An 18,350-nucleotide genomic window follows, 5' to 3' on the forward strand; every position below is an offset into this window, starting at 1 on the left:
TATATATATATATATATATATATTCAAGTATAATGTTGCTTAAAATGCGATATATACAATTCTAAAGATATTCAAAAATCATTTGTGTGGGGGTGGGGGGGGGGGGGGATTTTGAGCTTAAGTCCAAGGGCCAGAAGGTCATACTTTAAGAGATGGGCTAGGCCAAAAATGCAGGTAAAAATGAGAGCGCCTGAAAAATAAAGGATAACTCCCTAGAGTGGATCTCGTGGAGATCCAAGTCAGCCACCAATGCTGAAACTCTCTCTTATATGAGATAACATGCATGGATGGTCCCTAGACAGATATGAAGGGGACCATGGGCAACTAATTCCCTCTCTAATTCAAGGTGCCACCTCGCTGAGATTCACCTTGAGAAACACCTTGGAAGGATAATAATTACAGAGGCAATCACCTTCGCATTAATGAGAGCTACTTCATCTAATCTCTTTCACATTAAATGCATATAGGTCAGTCTGAACAGTGCAGACACCCCCCCAAAAGTTCTATCTCATGATGAAAAGGGGGTAGGGCAGAACAGAGGGGTGATATGACAAGTATCTCGAAAATCTAACTAGAAGTAGACTAGCTAGGGAGATATGGGAAGGAAAAATGCCTATAAAAGGGCAGGATGGTGCAACAGAAAGGGGGTTCAAGAAGATTGAAGGAAAGAGAGTTTAAGGAAGAACAAGAGAGAACCTTGTAGTAGTTGAATAGATTTAAGAGCTTTTAGTTTTCAGCCCAATCCTTTGTACCACAGGAAAACAATCTATATATCTGTGAATTGTTTTCTTGTTTCTCATTACTTTTTAATTAGTTGTTTAGATCTCTCATTGTGGAAGTTTTACCCTATAGTTTGTATAAATTAATTGCGCAAATCATCTACTCAATCACTGTAAATCAGTACAATGCTTGTTTTTAACTACCACAATCATGAAGGCCAATTCTGGGAAATTCTAATGCTTGGAAGTATAAATTATCAAAAACACATAATTATCTCTTTCAGATATTGCACATAATTATTTTCTAAAAAAGAAAAAAAAGAAAAAATTTGGAAAGGAATAAATATTTTAAAAATAAAATTAGTTTAAAAATTACATTTGATACCAAATAAATAAACTAACTTTTATAAAGCTGATTTTAAAAGGTTCATGTCTTTAAAAAAATAAAAAAGGACTAATAGTAATTACAATTTTTGTTTTGTTTTGTTTTTTTATTGTTTTTTATTGTTTTATTGTTTTATTTTTTGTTTTTTGTTTTTTTGTTTTTGTTTTTTTTTGTTTTTGTTTTTTTGTTTTTTGTTTAGAAACAAAAACACACAAAGGAGATGAAATGAAGTTCTAACATAAAATGTACTATTAGCTTCCACCTTTTAATTTGTAAAAATTTTACACTTTGAATCTATAAACATTTCGAACGATTGTTGTAGACACCCCATTTTATTACCGTTAATAACCTTTAGTCTTTGGCCTCAATGATGAGTTTAACATACGCCAACCAAGGGTAATTAATGTATTCTCAATATTTGAAAGGTAGTCACAACTCAAAAATTCTCAGATGCTTTGAAAACAGATGTTGAAAAATAACATTTATTCAATATTTTGACCATAACTTTTTAATTACAAAGAAGTTTTGAAAGAGGACTTTTGCATTGGAAATTAGACATTTTGGCTTCAATTTGAACACATATTTTCTTGATTTGGATTGAGATGAGTGAAATATGACTGTTTGAAGTTAGATCATCAGTGTAGTCAAAATAAGAATTTTGCGCGCATATGCCCTTTCAGGGTTGTTTACGCACACTCACAAGACTGTGCATGTAGCCTCCTAGAACCTGTTATTTTCATATTTAGGGCCCCAAATCTTCAATCTTTAGGTTGGGATTTCCAAGATAATTAGGAACATCCAAAAGCCTCTAAAAGGTTCAAAAAACCCTAGTTTACTATAATATATATATATATATATATATATAATAAGTTTGTTTCATTACACTTACTTGAAATATTATAGCAATATTTTTATAGATATTGTGAGAATTATTCGTAAAGAATTTAGAATATTATTATATATATTATATGAATTTTAATAATTTATTGAAAAAGATAGTTTAATTAGGTTGGCGGGAAAAACTCTCTTTTCACTTGATCCATGCACAACCCTAAATGTAAATCTTTTTAAAAATAATAATTAAATCAAAGCAACTAGAAAAGGAGTAAGCAATTAATTTTGAAATGAGAAAGCATCCTGCCTTCAGCTAGTTGCTTTTACTTTTTAATTACAATTCAGTTCGATTTGTAGTCCTGTATTATGCATTAACAATTACTTAGGCAGTTTCTTTATAATAAAAAATTACCTATTTAAGGTGAAACAATTATATTTAGGGTTCTATATATATATATATATATTCCTTTAACCATATTATAACCAGGGTCTCAATCGTTCGTTCCATTCCTATTTTCTATTTCATGTTGAATATGAAGTTGTTTCACACGGGGTTGACGTGACATGCAATTAATTATACATAATTATTTGCTTGGAGCGAACATAGATGGAGATCGAAGGACTTTTCTTTCATTTTTATTTTTGATTCCCAATTGGATTTTTTTATTCCACCAATTGGATTATAAAATTCCCAATCATGGCGTTTATAATAAAATTCTCAATTGAATAATTTTCTTTTGCACGTGTAGGTTTGTAAATGATCGGTTAAGAACAGGGCGGCTTTAGAAACATTTTTTAGACAGTCATTAAGAAACTCAAATTAAACAAAATTTTATAAGAAGAGAACTTGAGTGTATCAAGTTATCGACACAAAAAAATATTCATAAAATTTCTCCTTTTATGAGTTTCATATTTTAAAATCATTATAAAATAATTCATTAGCAGTTGTTATTATTTATTGTCAATGTGAGCTGGTGACCATTCTATTTTGCTAAGTTTGTATAAATTTTTTATTTTATGAAATTGTCATTATCTATTTGTCATTAAATTTATAAAAATATTTTAAAATAAAGGAAAAAAGTTAAATTGACCCACACAGCCACACTTATCTATATATAAATAATATATCAAGTTTTTACTTAACCAATCAAATGCTTGAACAAACACTATCTTTACTATTTTTATCCATGAATCACTAAATAACAAAAAGTTATTATAACACGATAATAATACACACATATGTAACAAACCCTCTGTAATTCCTAATTATTAAATTATATAAAGTATATTATATTTTATATATACTGTTTAGGCATACATTCACGCACATCACAATTCACATAAATAACATTTTAACATAATTTTTAGCGTCATATTTTTCAGTAGTTGGCATATCCTTTAATAAAATGCACTTTACTTGTATTTGGGTAGTTCTAAGTGGATTTTAGAATATCATGAAGTAAGTTTTACAAACAGGAAGTGGTGTTATTGAAGACATGAAGACTACACAAAGAAACAAGTGTAAAAAGCTGAAAATTGCGAACCTTGACACAAGCTCGATACAAGCTGCTATTAAGACTTAATGAATGATTTATCGAGCTTCACACATCCAGATACTTCAGATCTGATTTTCAGTCCATGACGACTTGGCGATCTAGGGTTTCATTCTCTAAACTACTAGATGATATAAAATGATTATTTTTATAGCCGTCATCACACACAAAGACTCACATAGATAATTTATACACTTATTGGGAAGATACTGCGTTCTTATGCGACTTAGGGTTTTGTGACCAAGTGATTCCCTCTTTTCAAATATATTGAAGAACTTTGCATCCAACAACAAGCTTCAAGTTACTGGGAGTTAGTCATGTATTAGGATCCATACAAAGGGAAGAAGTTTCTTCAAAATCAAGACCAATTGGGGATTAGATTCCTTGTACTTTGGAATAGGTTAGGTTTGGGGTAAGATTCCTTGTACTTGTAATCTATTGATTTTGATTAGTGATTCTTGGTAGTGATGACCTGAAAATCACCCAGTATGGTTTTTGTCTTGTGAATGTTTTTTTTTTATTAGCCAACAAATTACTGTGTCAAATTTACTTTCCGCTGCACACTAGATTATTTGGTGATTTGTTTGTGCCTTCATGTTATTGCATATAATTTGAATAATTAATCAGCTTAGGAAATTGAATTAATTAGTTGGGTCAATCTATAACCCAACAGTAATAATAATAATGCACACAATCAGTATCAAACACACACTCACACACATATAATTTAAATTTATAATAAAGAGAGATACAACTCAAAAAAACATTTTACTCTTAGAATTGAAGGTGACAAGACTACTTTAAATTCTTCAAGGCCCTCATTTACTAGTTTTATTGTGGGAAGATCAGCAACAATAAATATGAGGAGGACATCAGCAAAACTCAAGTGGGTAATCTTCAAGGCTTTGTAGTAAGGATGGAAGTTCTTGAATCTTTCTTTGCATGATCCTTATGAAAGCCTCTATTGGGTTAAGATACCTTGACCCCGATTAATTAATTCAATTACCCAAGTTGATTAATTAGGTTTAATTGCATGCAAATCGTGGAGGCACCAACAAATTACTAAAGAAATTAGATGAAGTGGAAAATAAATTTGACACGGTAATTTGTTGACAATGGGTAAAACCTCGCAAGGCAAAAATTCCCCCAGGTGATTTTAAGGTCATCACTTCAAAGAATCCACTAATCAACAATCAAACGGTTATAAGTATAAGGAATCTTACCAACTACCCTGACTTATCCCAAAATACCAACCTATAGTTAAACCTTCACTTTGATACCCAATTGGACTTGATCTTGTAGTAGCCTTCTTTCCTTTGATGCACAAACCTCCAATTTCTTACTAACCCTTTGCACTGATCCCAGTACGTGACTAACTCCAGCAGCTTGAACAGATGTTGTTGGTTGTAAAGTTCTTCACTTCATCAACAATGAAGTATTAATTCATCAACAACAGTAAAGTTCTTCACTTCATCAACAATAAAGTTTTTCCTTACTGTAATATATATATATATATATATATATATCTTGGATCTGATATAGGGATAGGGAGTGGTGGGTTTGAGGAATGGGTTTTTGGAAATTTAAGGGATGGGTGTCATGGGATGCTCAAATCAGTGTGAGTAGCTGTAGTGGGTAGATCCGGTTTAGGCATTGCTCGATCTGGTCTTGCTTGGTTGGAGTTAGGCACTATGCAAGATGGAGGGGATGACGACGAGGATGGGTTTTCACAAGATGGGTTTGAGGAAGAAAAGAAAGGAAGGAAGAGGAACAGAGCACTCACCGTTGTGTGGAGGGGACGAGCACGACAATTTGACCGGCGAGGATGTGCTTTGGTTGTCTTCAGGTGGAGTGTCGGCTTTGCTTGAGCTCTCTCTTACTCTCTCTCTTTAGGTGTGTAGCTTGGAAATAGAGTGAAGGTAAAATAATTGTGTAAAAGATTTTACAGGTCAACTAGGGGTATTTTACAGTCAAGGGAAAATAAAATTTAGTTTGACCTTATTTGCATGTGTCCCTAAACATGCATGATGGTGTAAAATAATTTCCCAATTCTATTCTCCACCAAAACAAACGCACCCTAAATGCAGCGGAAAATAAATTTGAGCTGATGATTTATTGACAAATGGGGAAAACCTTGCAAGGCAAAAAACCCCACCGAGTGATTTTAGGTCACCACTCCCAGGAATCCACTAATCAACAATTAAGCGGTTACAAGTATAAGGAATCTTACCAACTACCCTGGCCTATCCCAAAATACAAACCTACAGTTGAACCTTCGCTCTAATACCCAATTGGACTTGATCTTGTAGTAGCCTTCTTTCCTTTGATACACAAACATCCAATTTGTGACTAACTCTTTGCACGGATCCAGTATGTGACTAAATCCAGCAACTTGAACAGATATTGTTGGTTGCAAATATTTTCAATTCATCAACAATAAAGATTTGATAGCACTTAGTTACAAAACCCTATGGCGTACAAACGCAGTAGCTTCTCACAGAGAAAATAAGTCTCTTGACCTGTGTATCCGTATGTGATGGCTTTTAAAATAAGCCTTATATATGTCTAGGGTTGTGAAAAAAGAAACCCTAAACAAATCCAAAAGCCTGGGCCAAAATTCATATCTGGAAAATTGAAAATCATAGTTCTCGATAGATTGAGCATCTGTTGAGCTATCTATTGAGTTTCGAATTAAGTCTCAATAGTAACTATCTGTCAAGGATTAATGATCAGCTTTTCTTTACTTGTTTCTTAGATCAATCTTCATGTTTTTAATACTTGACTTGAACAACATGTTTCTTGAAGTACTAAACCCATCTTAGATGTACCCAATTACAAATAAAGTACATTTCGTCAAAGGATTGGCCAAATACAAAAAATATGACCCTAACAGCCTCCATGGCAATAACAAAGAGATATGGAGAAATAGGATCACCTTGCTTGATTCCTTTACCTCCTTTGAAGTAGCCAACCATGCTTTGATTTTAGGATATAGAAAACCTTGGATTGTTTATGCATTCCCTTATCCACATTACAAACTTCACTGGACAACCAGTAATTATGAAGCACATAATAATAAAATTCCAATTTATAGAGTTATAAGCTTTCCTTAGGTCTTCTTTAATAGCACATGTACCTAGAATAGAACTTTTGTGATAGCCTTTAACTAATTCATGGGCAAGAAGTACATTTTTAAAGATATTTCTACCTTTAGTGAAAGCTGTCTGATTAGAGTTTACAAAAAATTTAAGCAAGCTTGAAGCCTGTTGGCAAGGACTTTGGTGATGCATTTGTACACCACATTGCTGCAAGCAATAGGTCTGAAATCATCTACTATTGATGGATTTGAGATCTTTGGTGCTAGAGTTATAAGTGTATAATTTACCTTAGTAAGAAGCTTCCTTGATCTGAAGAAAGATGCAATGGCTACAACAAAATTTAATTTATAATGTGCCATGCATGCTTAAAAAATTCCATAATGAAGCCACTGGTCTAGTTGCTCTCTCTCTTCCCACGGAGAATAAAACTTGTTTTATCTCAACCTCTGTGACCACTCTCTGCATGAATGACTTCATATCCTCAGGAATCTGATCTTGGAATAAAGAAGAGAATGTTTGAATCATGGCAGCTTCATCCACATCATTTGAGGATCCCAATAGCTTCTGATAAAAATCAATCACAAGATTCTTAATCTGGTCAACTTCTTTCTACTAGACTTCCAGCATCATCGAGCAAGCATTTAATGGCATTTCTTTCTTGCCTAGTTTAAAAAGGTAGTGAAAATAGGAAGAATTATTATCCCCCAAGTTAAGCTATTTAGTCCTAAATTTTTGCTTGAAAAAAGCCTCCTCTGCACTACTGATTGAAATGTACTCATAGAGTAATTCATCCTCTACCATTTTAAATCACAAGCAACTGCTAGATTGCTACATTTTCCTTTGAAAGTTCTCAAGCTTTCCTCTTGCCATCTTAACCCTTTGAGTGTTGCCCCCAAATGAATCTTTATTTACTGTTTTAAGCTTTACCTTAGTTGCCTTTAACTTTTGGTATAGTTTGAACATAGGAGTACCACTTACTTCAATATCCCAAGCTTTCTCAACCCAACTGATAAAATCTTTATGGTCACACCAATAGTTAAAAAAAATTAAAAGGTTTGGGACCTAATGCGAGATGTAGAAGTATCAAAAAGTAAAATACGTCTATTTTTATAAAACAAAAAACAAAACACATTTCCATCTGAAAATAACCTCGAATCCATGAGGGTTCCTTGAATCTACAAGGAGAAAGGGTTCTGGAATCCACCAAAAAAACAATAGACAAAAATCTAAATTTTTATTAATATCAATAATACTAAACAAACGTTTATAGACTTGGAAACCTATTTCAAGGCTCTATAAAACTTGACAAACAAGAAAATATATTCTAAAATAAGTTCTAATTAATACCTAACCATTATAGAAACCAAATTTGACCTAAAAGCATTAAAAGCATCTATAAACAAGGAAATAAATCAATTAAGCCTAAAATAACGTTTTTTTACATAAAAATACCAAAATTAAATAATTACAGAAATTAAATTGTAGATTTTGTCCTACATCAGACCCATCAACTTGAAACAAACTCGGCCTCAAGTTCATCTTTGAAATCTGAAATTTTTCGCTCAAAATAAACAAATACTTTGAATGCTTGAGCCCCTTAATCTTCTTTTCATACTTGCAACTTATTAATGGAATAAACAAATCAACTTGAATTTCTTTTTCTTGGTCTTCATGTAATTGTAGAGATTTACCAAATAAGAACTAACAATAGAATCAAATCTATCAACCCCAATAAAATAAATAAACTTCGGTGTATCGCTTACCACCAAAATAAAAGGATCTTGAGATTGACAATCATATGATTTGATTTCATTGAGATCCTTGAAACTTTCCCTTTCAATTTCTTCCTCAATGATCTCTACTATCTTGACTTCAAGATCTTTCTCTGTAATAGGATCTTCATTATTCTCTTCCACAATAATCTTGATTTTAAGATCTTCCCTAACAAGGCCTTCATTAATTTCCTCAAAAATCTCTATATTTTGTTCTTTGACTTCTACATAATCTTCAAGAACAATATTTTCTTCAACATACAATTCATCCTTTAATGGTGGAATATATGGCTCTTTAAAAAAATTCAAGTATGAAAGTTTTGGCCAATAATAATCTTGTTTTGTATATGACAAAATTTCATCACAATAAAAAAATATATATATATATTTGATAGCAATGTAAGGCTATTAGATTGTACTCGTTCCTACCAATGTAAGGCATATTCACTAAGTTTATACAAAGCAAGTCCAACTTTTCTCTCATAATAAATATTCTAAAATCAAATAAATCCTCTAGATTAAGTAACCAATCAAGAAAAATCTTCTTTATAAAAATAACCATTAAAATTTGCAATTCTCTTATAAGGCCTATATAAAATTTGCTTACCAATAGGTTGCCTATGAGTTATGTCTCTCGGCAGTTATCCCTATTGTTTCCATACTCCAACGATGCCATCGTTAGCCTCCAGACCAAGATAAGTCAAGGCTCTAATATCAACTGATGACGGATGCCAAAGCATTAAGAAGCAAAACACATCTACTTTTAGAAAACAAGAAACAAAACACATTTCCTTTTGAAAATAACATCGAATCCACAAGGGGTCCTTGAATCCACAAGGAGAAAGGGTTCCGAAATCCACTAGAGAAACAATAGACAAAAGTTTGAATTTTTATTAATATCAATAATACTGAAATCATTTACAGATTGGGAGGACTATTTAAGAGCTCCATAAAACTTGACAGACAAGAAAATATATTCTAATATAAGTCCTAATTAATACCTAACCATTATAGGAACCAAATTTGACCTAAAAAGCATTAAAAACACCTAAAAACAAGGAAATAAATCAACTAAACCTAAAATAATGTTTTCTATATAAAAATACCAAAATTAAATAATTACAAAAATTAAATTGTAGATTTTTTCCTACATCAAGACCATAGTATTTACTACCACCCATGGAAACCAAAATAGTTGAATGATCTGAAATGCCTGGAGTAAGAAACTTAGCTACACTATGTCCAAAGCAAGAACCCCATTCTTTGTTAATCAAAGCTCTATCAAGTTTCTTAGCAACAAATTCTTCCTCTGATTGTCTGTTACTCCATAAATAGAAACACCTCAAAATAGCATGATCCCACACATCCAACTTATCCAAACATGAATTAAACTCATTTTCATAACAACCAATAGTCAAATCACCAAACTCTTCATTTGCACTTCTAATCACATTAAAATATCCAGCCAAAATCCAAGGAAAACCCCTCACTTGCCTGCAAAATTGAAATATATTGTCCACAAAACTTTCCTCTCAACATCCTCATTAGTCCATATATAAAGGAAGAGTATCCCTAAAAAAAATTTTAGTGTGTGGCTTGAGGAATTTTTTGGCAAATTTGTACAGAAAACATGTCCTCACTCCAAATAACCCAAATTCTTCCTAAACCATATTGAGAGACAATAAAAAATAAAAAATAAAAAATAAAAAATAAAATAAAAAAAAATTCCATCTGGGTAAAAAAGAGTTCATAATCTCTCCAATTTTCTCCTCCCTTACTCTTGATTCAACCAAGCATACTAAATTGACATTTAGCTTCTTCACCTTTTCCTTAACCTCCTTCTACTTCAGGGGGCAACTGAACCCCCTGATATTCCATATTATATAACCAATTCATGACCCACTAGTATGAAAGGAGCAGGGATAGAGCCAAGACTTGGAGTTAGGGGGGGCAGCTCTACTGCTCGCTATGTACGGTGACTCCGGCCTTTGATTCTATTGCTTTACCACTAAGGATTTTTGTTTAAAAATTTTTAAAGGGCCAAGCAATTTGTTTTGGGTAAAATAGGTTGATTGGGTTTAATTTTTTTAGCTTTATTATTGGTAATTTTTTTGTTGGGCTAATTTTTTTAGACTTGTATATTTTGTTTTAGATTTAATCTATTAATTTTTTATGGCCTTTAAAAGGTTGAAAATGCTAAAATTACAAATTTTTTACAAATTGCTAATAGGGTGAGTGGTTACTGGTAACTAAAAAGTGATGTAAGTATGCGAACCAATAAGAATTTTTTACCTCAATAGTTTTTAAAAGTGTTGTAATAAAGTTTGTAGTTATAACATTACTCTTAAAAGAATTGATGACATTGTTAAGAGGGGCATAGTATAGTTTTATTGAACAAAATTACTAAAATTAGTACCTATTAATATACTAATATTTAAAATAAAAAAAAAAAAATTGGCACACTATTGCCCCCCTAGTCCATATATAGCTCTGTCCATTAAAATAAGGGAGATAAAGTTCTCCTAACTGATGACTCTCCAACAATACAACTAACATCCTTTGGTTTCGCTTTAACAACCATTTTTTGTATTACATTTCAATGCCTCCTCAATTACTTCTTGAACCGCAAGAGTTGAAAAATTCTTTTTAGGAGAATTATGATTCCTCAAACTGCTAAACTTACACTCCTTTGCCTCAGTAAAATTAAGAACAACATATACCTTCAACAAACACATGGTACTTAGAGATTAGGATTTTCTTAGTAAAATCCAAACTTGTCCCTTTTTTAATTTTTGGTTCGTATTCTGTACGAACCAAGTGGTTCTTTAGAAGTAACTAAAATTCTATTTTTTTTTCTAAATCTTCCTTTTCTCCATCCCAAAAATTGTGTACGTATCAAATACGTCACTATCATATGCACAGTTGGTGAAGGCTGGCGTTGCGTCTTCGCACTTCTTGACACAACCCTACAAAAGAGAAGAAACACTACTGCAATCTCACAAAATTAAAGCGAATCACGATGTTAATATCTCAATGGGGGATTATAATGGTTGGTGTAATGAAGAAGAAAGGGTAATCTCTGTTTTATACACTCAATAACTGATGGGATTGCTTGGAACTAGGTTCTGGGTTAAGGGTGATACCCTATTGTAAAAGTATTTTTTTGCTGGAACTTGGTTTTGGGTTAAGGGTGATTCCCGATTTTAAAGTATTTTTCTGTATCTATTTAGCTAAACCACTTCGGGTCTATAGGTTTTTGTTTCCAGCTCCCCCTCTATTTTATAGATATTTTGGGATCACCATAAGATCCGCTAAATGAGAGGGAAGTTTGTTGTATTTTCTCACTTTAGCATCTTCTTGCGGTGGGCAGTGGATACTAAGATTAAGGGTGGCTATTGTTTAAATGTATTTGATCATGAGAAATTTCCTAACCAAAAGCAACAAGAAGTGCTTCTTCTAAAAGGAAAACAACCAGACTAATTTGCTAAATTTAAGGATTTAAGATAATCAGCTACAAGTTTGACTACATTGGGTTTACAAACTTGTGTTGCTTATCACAAAAAAACAATTCACATATTCATTTATGAGGTTGAAGTCTATTAATTACATTCATTTTCACGTTAATTTTTAAACTTCATATAGTACCTGTTTGGTTTAAGTTGAAAGTGGCATCCACGTTTTGCATTGTTTTTTTTTTTTTTTTTTTTTTTTTTTTAATGGGGCTTGAATTGAAGAAGGCATGGCTTGGGAGGTCACCTCCTCTGACGATGGAGGAATAAAACATTGACGAATTGAAGAACCACTCGATGTTAGGGACATCATCTTCTAAAACAATCTCCTCGTCGCCATTGGACATGTCAGACCCGCCACAGATCACAGAATAAAGCTTGCCAAGTGCCTTCTTCCGGAGCTCTTGTTCCACCACTACTGTTGTCGTTTTGGCTTTGCCATTGGAGTTGTTGTTTCCCCTGTAGTATCCATTGCTCCAACCCAAAATCAATGAGCCAGAGTAGTCGTACAATGGCTCCCATAAGATGGCATAGGTCCAATTCTCGTGAGCCCCCTCGATTAGGGTTTGGAGGTGGTGTTGCATGGTTTCCTGGTTCAAGAGCTCCATTGACGACTGGGATTGCATGAGGGCCATGTTGGGGTGCGTTGTGAGATCTGAGCTTTCTCCAGGTTGAAAATTATTGTCATCTACAGGTTGAACAGAAAATAATCATCTTAGGTTGACGTTCAATTGATGGAGTTGGAAAATTAACTAATCTCTAGTTTCAACTTTCAATTAATTGTAAATCAATAAGTCTAGCGTTCCTACTTTCAACATATTTCACAACTACCATAATAACGATAAATAATAAAATAACATCGACGGTAGGCTATGTAAGAAGTATGAAAGCACGAACACCATGAAACAAGATCAAGAATAGGACTCGACACTTCTATCCTATAATTTTATTTATTTATAGGAATATTTCATTTTTATATATAAGTTTTCATAATAAATTACAATGATCAAAATCTTTAAAAATATATGTGAAATTAAAGGAATTGTTTAATAAAAAAAATTTATATTCTCTCAACATAATGAAAACACACATGTAGAAGTTTTCACGCTATGTGTAGCACAAACACACGTACCGAACAAGAACATGTTGAGAATTTTGAAGTAGTTATGCTTCTTATTGTAAGAATCAATAATGTATTAACTCAATAAATGTGAAAAATATTGTGTGGCATTACTTTAGTAGAAATTAAGAATTAAATTGAGGTGATTGTGCTGAAGAAGACTCACGCATTGACTTAGGAGTAGAATCTAGCGCTTTTTGGACCAAAGTAGGCATACGGATAAATTCTGTTTTCCTTGTTTTATTTCTCTTGGTTGAAGACTGATCATGGGTTGAAGCAGAAGCACAACTCTCAGGCCATGGGACCGAAATATACCAATCCATTGGTGGTGGCGGTAGTGTGGAGGCTGAGTATTCAAATGAAAAAGAAGAGTCTTTGTTGCTTCTCCAAATGTTTGACTTCCGGGACCTTATATGAGGATTCAATACATTTGAAGGGAAATTCCCATGAATGGTATGCAAACTATTTGCTACCGACAAGTTTGGTGAGAAAATTGACAGCGGGGAATAAAATAATTTTGGTGGTGACATTGAAGATGCTGTGCCAGTGGTGGAGGTAGTAGCTGTTGAATCATATGAGAAAGACTCATCACTTGTCTCGGAGGTGGTAGCAGCTGTGAGGTCACATGAGAAAGACTCTTCACTTGTCTGAGAATTCGATATATTTACACGGACAGAAGATTTTATTGAATTAGAATAAGAGAATTGTAGAAGGGGAGAAGGAGGAGGAAGAGGTGCTAGTGGTGTAACTGGTGGCCTTGGAGGTGATATGTTGATGGTGGCAGCAGCAGTAATTGTGGTGATGGGTGGGATTTCGTATGAAAAAGAAGACTCCTCACTTGCCTGAGAGTATGACGTCCCTGTCCTTGTTTGGGAATTTGATTTGTATATATGGAAATGAGATTGTGAATAAGAATTTGCTCCATCAGTGTCTAGAGAATTTGCTACCGACCTTTCTGGTGGGAAGATTGAAAAAATGGAATATGAGTCTTTAGAAAGTGGTGGAAGCGGTGGCGTTGGAGGTCTTGTGTTGGTGGCAATAGCGGGTGAGACTTCGTATGAAAAAGAGGATTCCTTACTTGTGAGAGACTTTGACTTGGTAGAACTTATTTCAGAACTCGATTTATATGCAGGGAAATAAGATTGTATTGAACGAGAATAAGAATTTTTATGAGCGCTGAATGAACTGTTTGTTTCAGACTTGTTTGGTGGGAAAATTGATTGTATGGAATAAGAGACTTGAGAAAGTGTTTCATTAGATTTTGAACTCCCATATTCAGACTTAGATGGTCGGAAGATTGACCATATGGAAAGAGAGAATCGCCGCGTCTTAGTAGCTGACGAACCACTAGTCGGAGACTTGTTTGGTGGGAAGATTGATGATATGGAAGTTGAGAATAGTGAAAGCGTTTTCTTATTAGATGCTGAACTGCCAGAACGAGACTTTTTTGATGGTAAGAATGAAGATATAGAGCGTGTAAATTGTCGAAATTTGTCTTTTCTAATTGGGCTACTTGGCTCAGATTTGGTGGAATTGGTCATTTTTGATTCCATTGAGGAACTCAAAGGTGGAGGATTTCTAACGTTTGATTCCATGGAAGGAGCAATGTTCCAGTTTGATAGAAAGAAGGATGCTTTAAAGAGATTGCAAGATTCAGAAACTCCTTAAAGTTGTCATACTTTGTAATATCTCTATCATAAGATAGACATAACTAATTAACAACTATGAAATCAAATTATGGATGAATTCCAATCGTCTCATTTGACTCAAATTATGGATGAATTCCAATCGTCTCATTTGACTAAGACTTGCTTTCAATCCCCAGCTACAACAGGAGCTTTTAGACCAATCTTGGCTGCAGTTGGTATTTGGTTGGGATAAGTGTGCTCAAAAGTCTTCGATTAGTACAGTAATTCCAAATCTTATATGCAACGAAAATGAACAGAAGTCTTCATGCGAGGCAGAAAGAATCCACAGGAAACTTTCTAGCCTCTTCTTTTTAATCCCTACGAAATTCCGTTGCAGCTTCGCCTTCTCCTGGAGAGTGACACTGATGTTCAAGTTGTTGTGTGCTTGTATGTGATAATTGAATGGCACACGAAAGCATTAAAGACACAGAATCCACAAGCACACAAAGGCTATCATGGTTTAGCCTAATAGCCTATAGTGTGAAAGCTCATAACGGCTACATCTGTTTATTAAGCAATTTTGTTATAATGAACTTTTTGTGTGTGTGTATGAGATAAAAGAAGAATTGTCACAATGAACTCAATATATAAAGTTAAATTGCTTATTCTACATGCAAGTAAATAGGCCAACAATTAATTTGGGCCACTTGTAATATAATATATCTAACAGTCATCCTCCAAACCATCACCATTATAAGCTTGAACACTGTAGACATTGTCAAGAACTCAACACAAAAAAGAAGCTCCGTAGATCCTTCCCAATTTGGACTAATCTTCCTTTTTCTTTTTTGACCATTGATATGGAATCCATTACCCTAGCCGACATGTCTCTGTCCAGTACACACGACAGAGTAGTAGGAATTCCACTTTCTAATCCTTCCATTTCTAATCTCTTCACTCTTTTCATTTTCCAATAGTCCAGTCGCTGTCTGGAACTACATTATCTAACTGAAGGATAACTATTAAGTGGCTGTCTGATACTAGATTGAGGTATTTTTATATATTTAAATATTAATAAAATGGTATTAATTTGACAATATTGAGATATTTTTATATATTAATTTGTCTACATTGAGATTTTTTTTTATTCACCAAAAAGAAAAAGGAGATATTTTATATATTTAAATATTAATAAAATGGTATTAATTTGACTTTGTATATCCTAATATTTTTTCACTTAAAGCCAGAGGGCAACAGATGACTATCCTTTTCAGCAGCATCAACCAGGGGGGGTGAAAAGAGAAAGAAAAAAGTGTTATGTACCATTGAAAGAAAGAGGACACTGGGGTGGGATATCAGTATGGTTCACATATTTCTAGTGCAAGGAACTAAAGCTAAATAAATACAATTACCGCCAATAAATAATATTGATTCACAATATATATGTGTGTGTGTGTGTGTGTGTGTGTGACCCATTCATTACTGCACTAATGAATTTTTAAACATCAATTTCAACGTTTGCTTCCCCAAATGTCAAGCACAAAGACAAATTTGTTAGTTTTGGGATGTTTATGAGATTTTTCAAATAAGATTAGTGGTACCATAGATTGGACTGAAGATTTATGCATCTAATCTAGCACTAGATGTGTTTGTCATACCAAATCTTACCTAAAACAGTTGTTTGAGTACGTTAATTAGTATGAAACCCTAGATACAAATAATGAATATAGACTATCAATTGGATTAATATATAAAAGGAAGAAAAAGAAATCATCAACCATAAAATAAATCAATAGATATTCAAGTTAGATAGAAATGAATAGAAATTGAGGAAAAATAGAAATGAAAAAGGAGAAGAAGAAATGGAATAGAGAGATTAAAGAGAGTTAGTGTGAGACTATGATAACTTTCACTGACACTGAGTGATAAGGTGAAGCTTCTAGATAAGGTAGGTGGCTGCAAAGAAGAAAATTGGAAAATGCAAATTGAAAAGGTGAAGCTTCTAGATATAGGAAGCTACAGCCCAATAGAAACTTATAAAAGTTGGGTTGTGTGATGATGTGTTGGGGGAGGAGAGATGGAGAAAGACTAACAAAAGGTCAAAATTGTTAAACAAATTTGAATGAAAAAATGACTCATGAGGGCCAGTCAGTTTCATTTGGAGGGGCCAGCTCTTAGTATTAATATTATTATTTTTGCGATGCAAAGGAATAGATCAAATTCTAAGACCATTAGCATTGGATGAATCCGAATTATTCAAAGAGAGTTTGAAGACTAGTGCAAATTTTAATAAAACAACATTCTTTTAGACTTTTCTCTATCAAATTTATCTAAAATATGCCTAAGATCCAGCGAGAAACTTCCTTAGAATATCTTACTCGGCTNTAATTTAATTTGATAATTATGATAATTATTAATAGGTATTTGTTATTATTTTGTTTAAATATGTAATTCGATAATTATGAGAATTATTAAAAGGTATTTAATATTATTTTGTTTAAATATGGAACCATATATTTTAGCATTACATATTTATTATGATTGTGTTTGTATATGAAACTATATATTCTAACATTTAAAGAAAAAATGATATGTCAATATTTGAATGAAAAGTTTAAATATAGGATAGAATTTAAATTCAATTAAATATACATATTAAAATTGTGGGTGCTCGAGGACCGATGATGAAGTTGAAGAGTTGCAGTATTGGTGTGGGGATGCCCCGGGCCCGAGGAGGAAGGTTGCCCGAGGAGAGGAAGGGGTGAGTCAAAGGACTTTGAGGCGCTCCAAGTGGGAAGAAGGATCTGAAGAAAGAGAATCAGTGATCATAGGGGAAGTTTCCAATTTTGAGTAACTTGTTGCCTACACATTAAATGGTGGGCAACAGCTTTATCAGCTGTATTGATGAGGAAGTGACCTGAACAATGTAAGTTATAGCTAAGCAGACTCCTTCTACCACCTTCTTCAGATGTAAAAAGAGACAAGTGTCATGAGGGGAGATTTGTTAGGTAAAGATGGAAGGTTGAGATGTGAGGGAGGGAGGAGTATATAAGAAAAAGAGGGTTTACAGAGAAAAGGATCCAGACACAAGTATCAAGATATAGGAAAAAAAAACAAGAAAAACATTGAGAGAAGAGAGTGAACAGTAACATTTCTTGTATAATTGTGGCCTCCTTGGGCCAACTTGTATTGAGAAATTAGCTCATCCATCTAATTACATATTCTTTTTCTTCCTTCTTTCATCCTCGGGCAGAGCCTCCCTCTTGTTGCTTGTTTCCCTTTCTTACAAATTCATTGTTTCGGGCCACGGTTGAACTGATCTAGCCACTATTCTAAGTGGGCATGGGCCACTAGTTTCTCTGGTCCTTACAAAAATAATGACGTGTAAAATTGTGATACCTCAAAAGCTTATATGCCAGTCACTATTTATACTCCTGCACATTTTATTTATTGGTAAATTATGCATGCACCAAATGGTCTCAAATTCACAACCTCACCCTCCACCATGTTTTTATAGAAGAAGGAGATGCCATTTGAGTTAGGGCTTATTGACATTTATTATTCATGCAGAATGTTCCATGCTTTAAAGCATAATATAGGATTTTATGGACAAGTGATCATAATTCCGGGCCTAATTACTATTACTGTCAAAAAAATAGCACATGTAGTTTTCTCAGTCCTGATTTGTATGAATCCATTTTATACTTGAGTAGATGGTTGATCAGTGCCTAG

General features: G+C 33.5%; 1 protein-coding gene across 1 annotated transcript in view; it reads right to left on the reverse strand.

Annotated features, from left to right (window-relative positions):
• LOC112032397 (uncharacterized) overlaps nt 1–14,585 on the reverse strand; it is a 17,933-nt gene extending 3,348 nt beyond the window's left edge. Inside the window, exons 1-4 of the mRNA XM_065773855.1 lie at nt 13,157–14,585; nt 12,007–12,558; nt 8,353–8,654; nt 7,034–7,153 (exon numbers count right to left, since the gene is read on the reverse strand). Of these exons, the coding sequence (XP_065629927.1) occupies nt 7,034–7,153; nt 8,353–8,654; nt 12,007–12,558; nt 13,157–14,585 (2,403 nt within the window). The remainder of the gene's footprint in view (nt 1–7,033; nt 7,154–8,352; nt 8,655–12,006; nt 12,559–13,156) is intronic.
• Between the last annotated feature and the right edge of the window lie 3,765 nt (nt 14,586–18,350).

The sequence above is a fragment of the Quercus suber genome, unplaced genomic scaffold, assembly GCF_002906115.3.
Source record: "Quercus suber isolate HL8 unplaced genomic scaffold, Cork oak 2.0 scaffold_81, whole genome shotgun sequence".
Lineage (NCBI taxonomy): Eukaryota > Viridiplantae > Streptophyta > Magnoliopsida > Fagales > Fagaceae > Quercus > Quercus suber.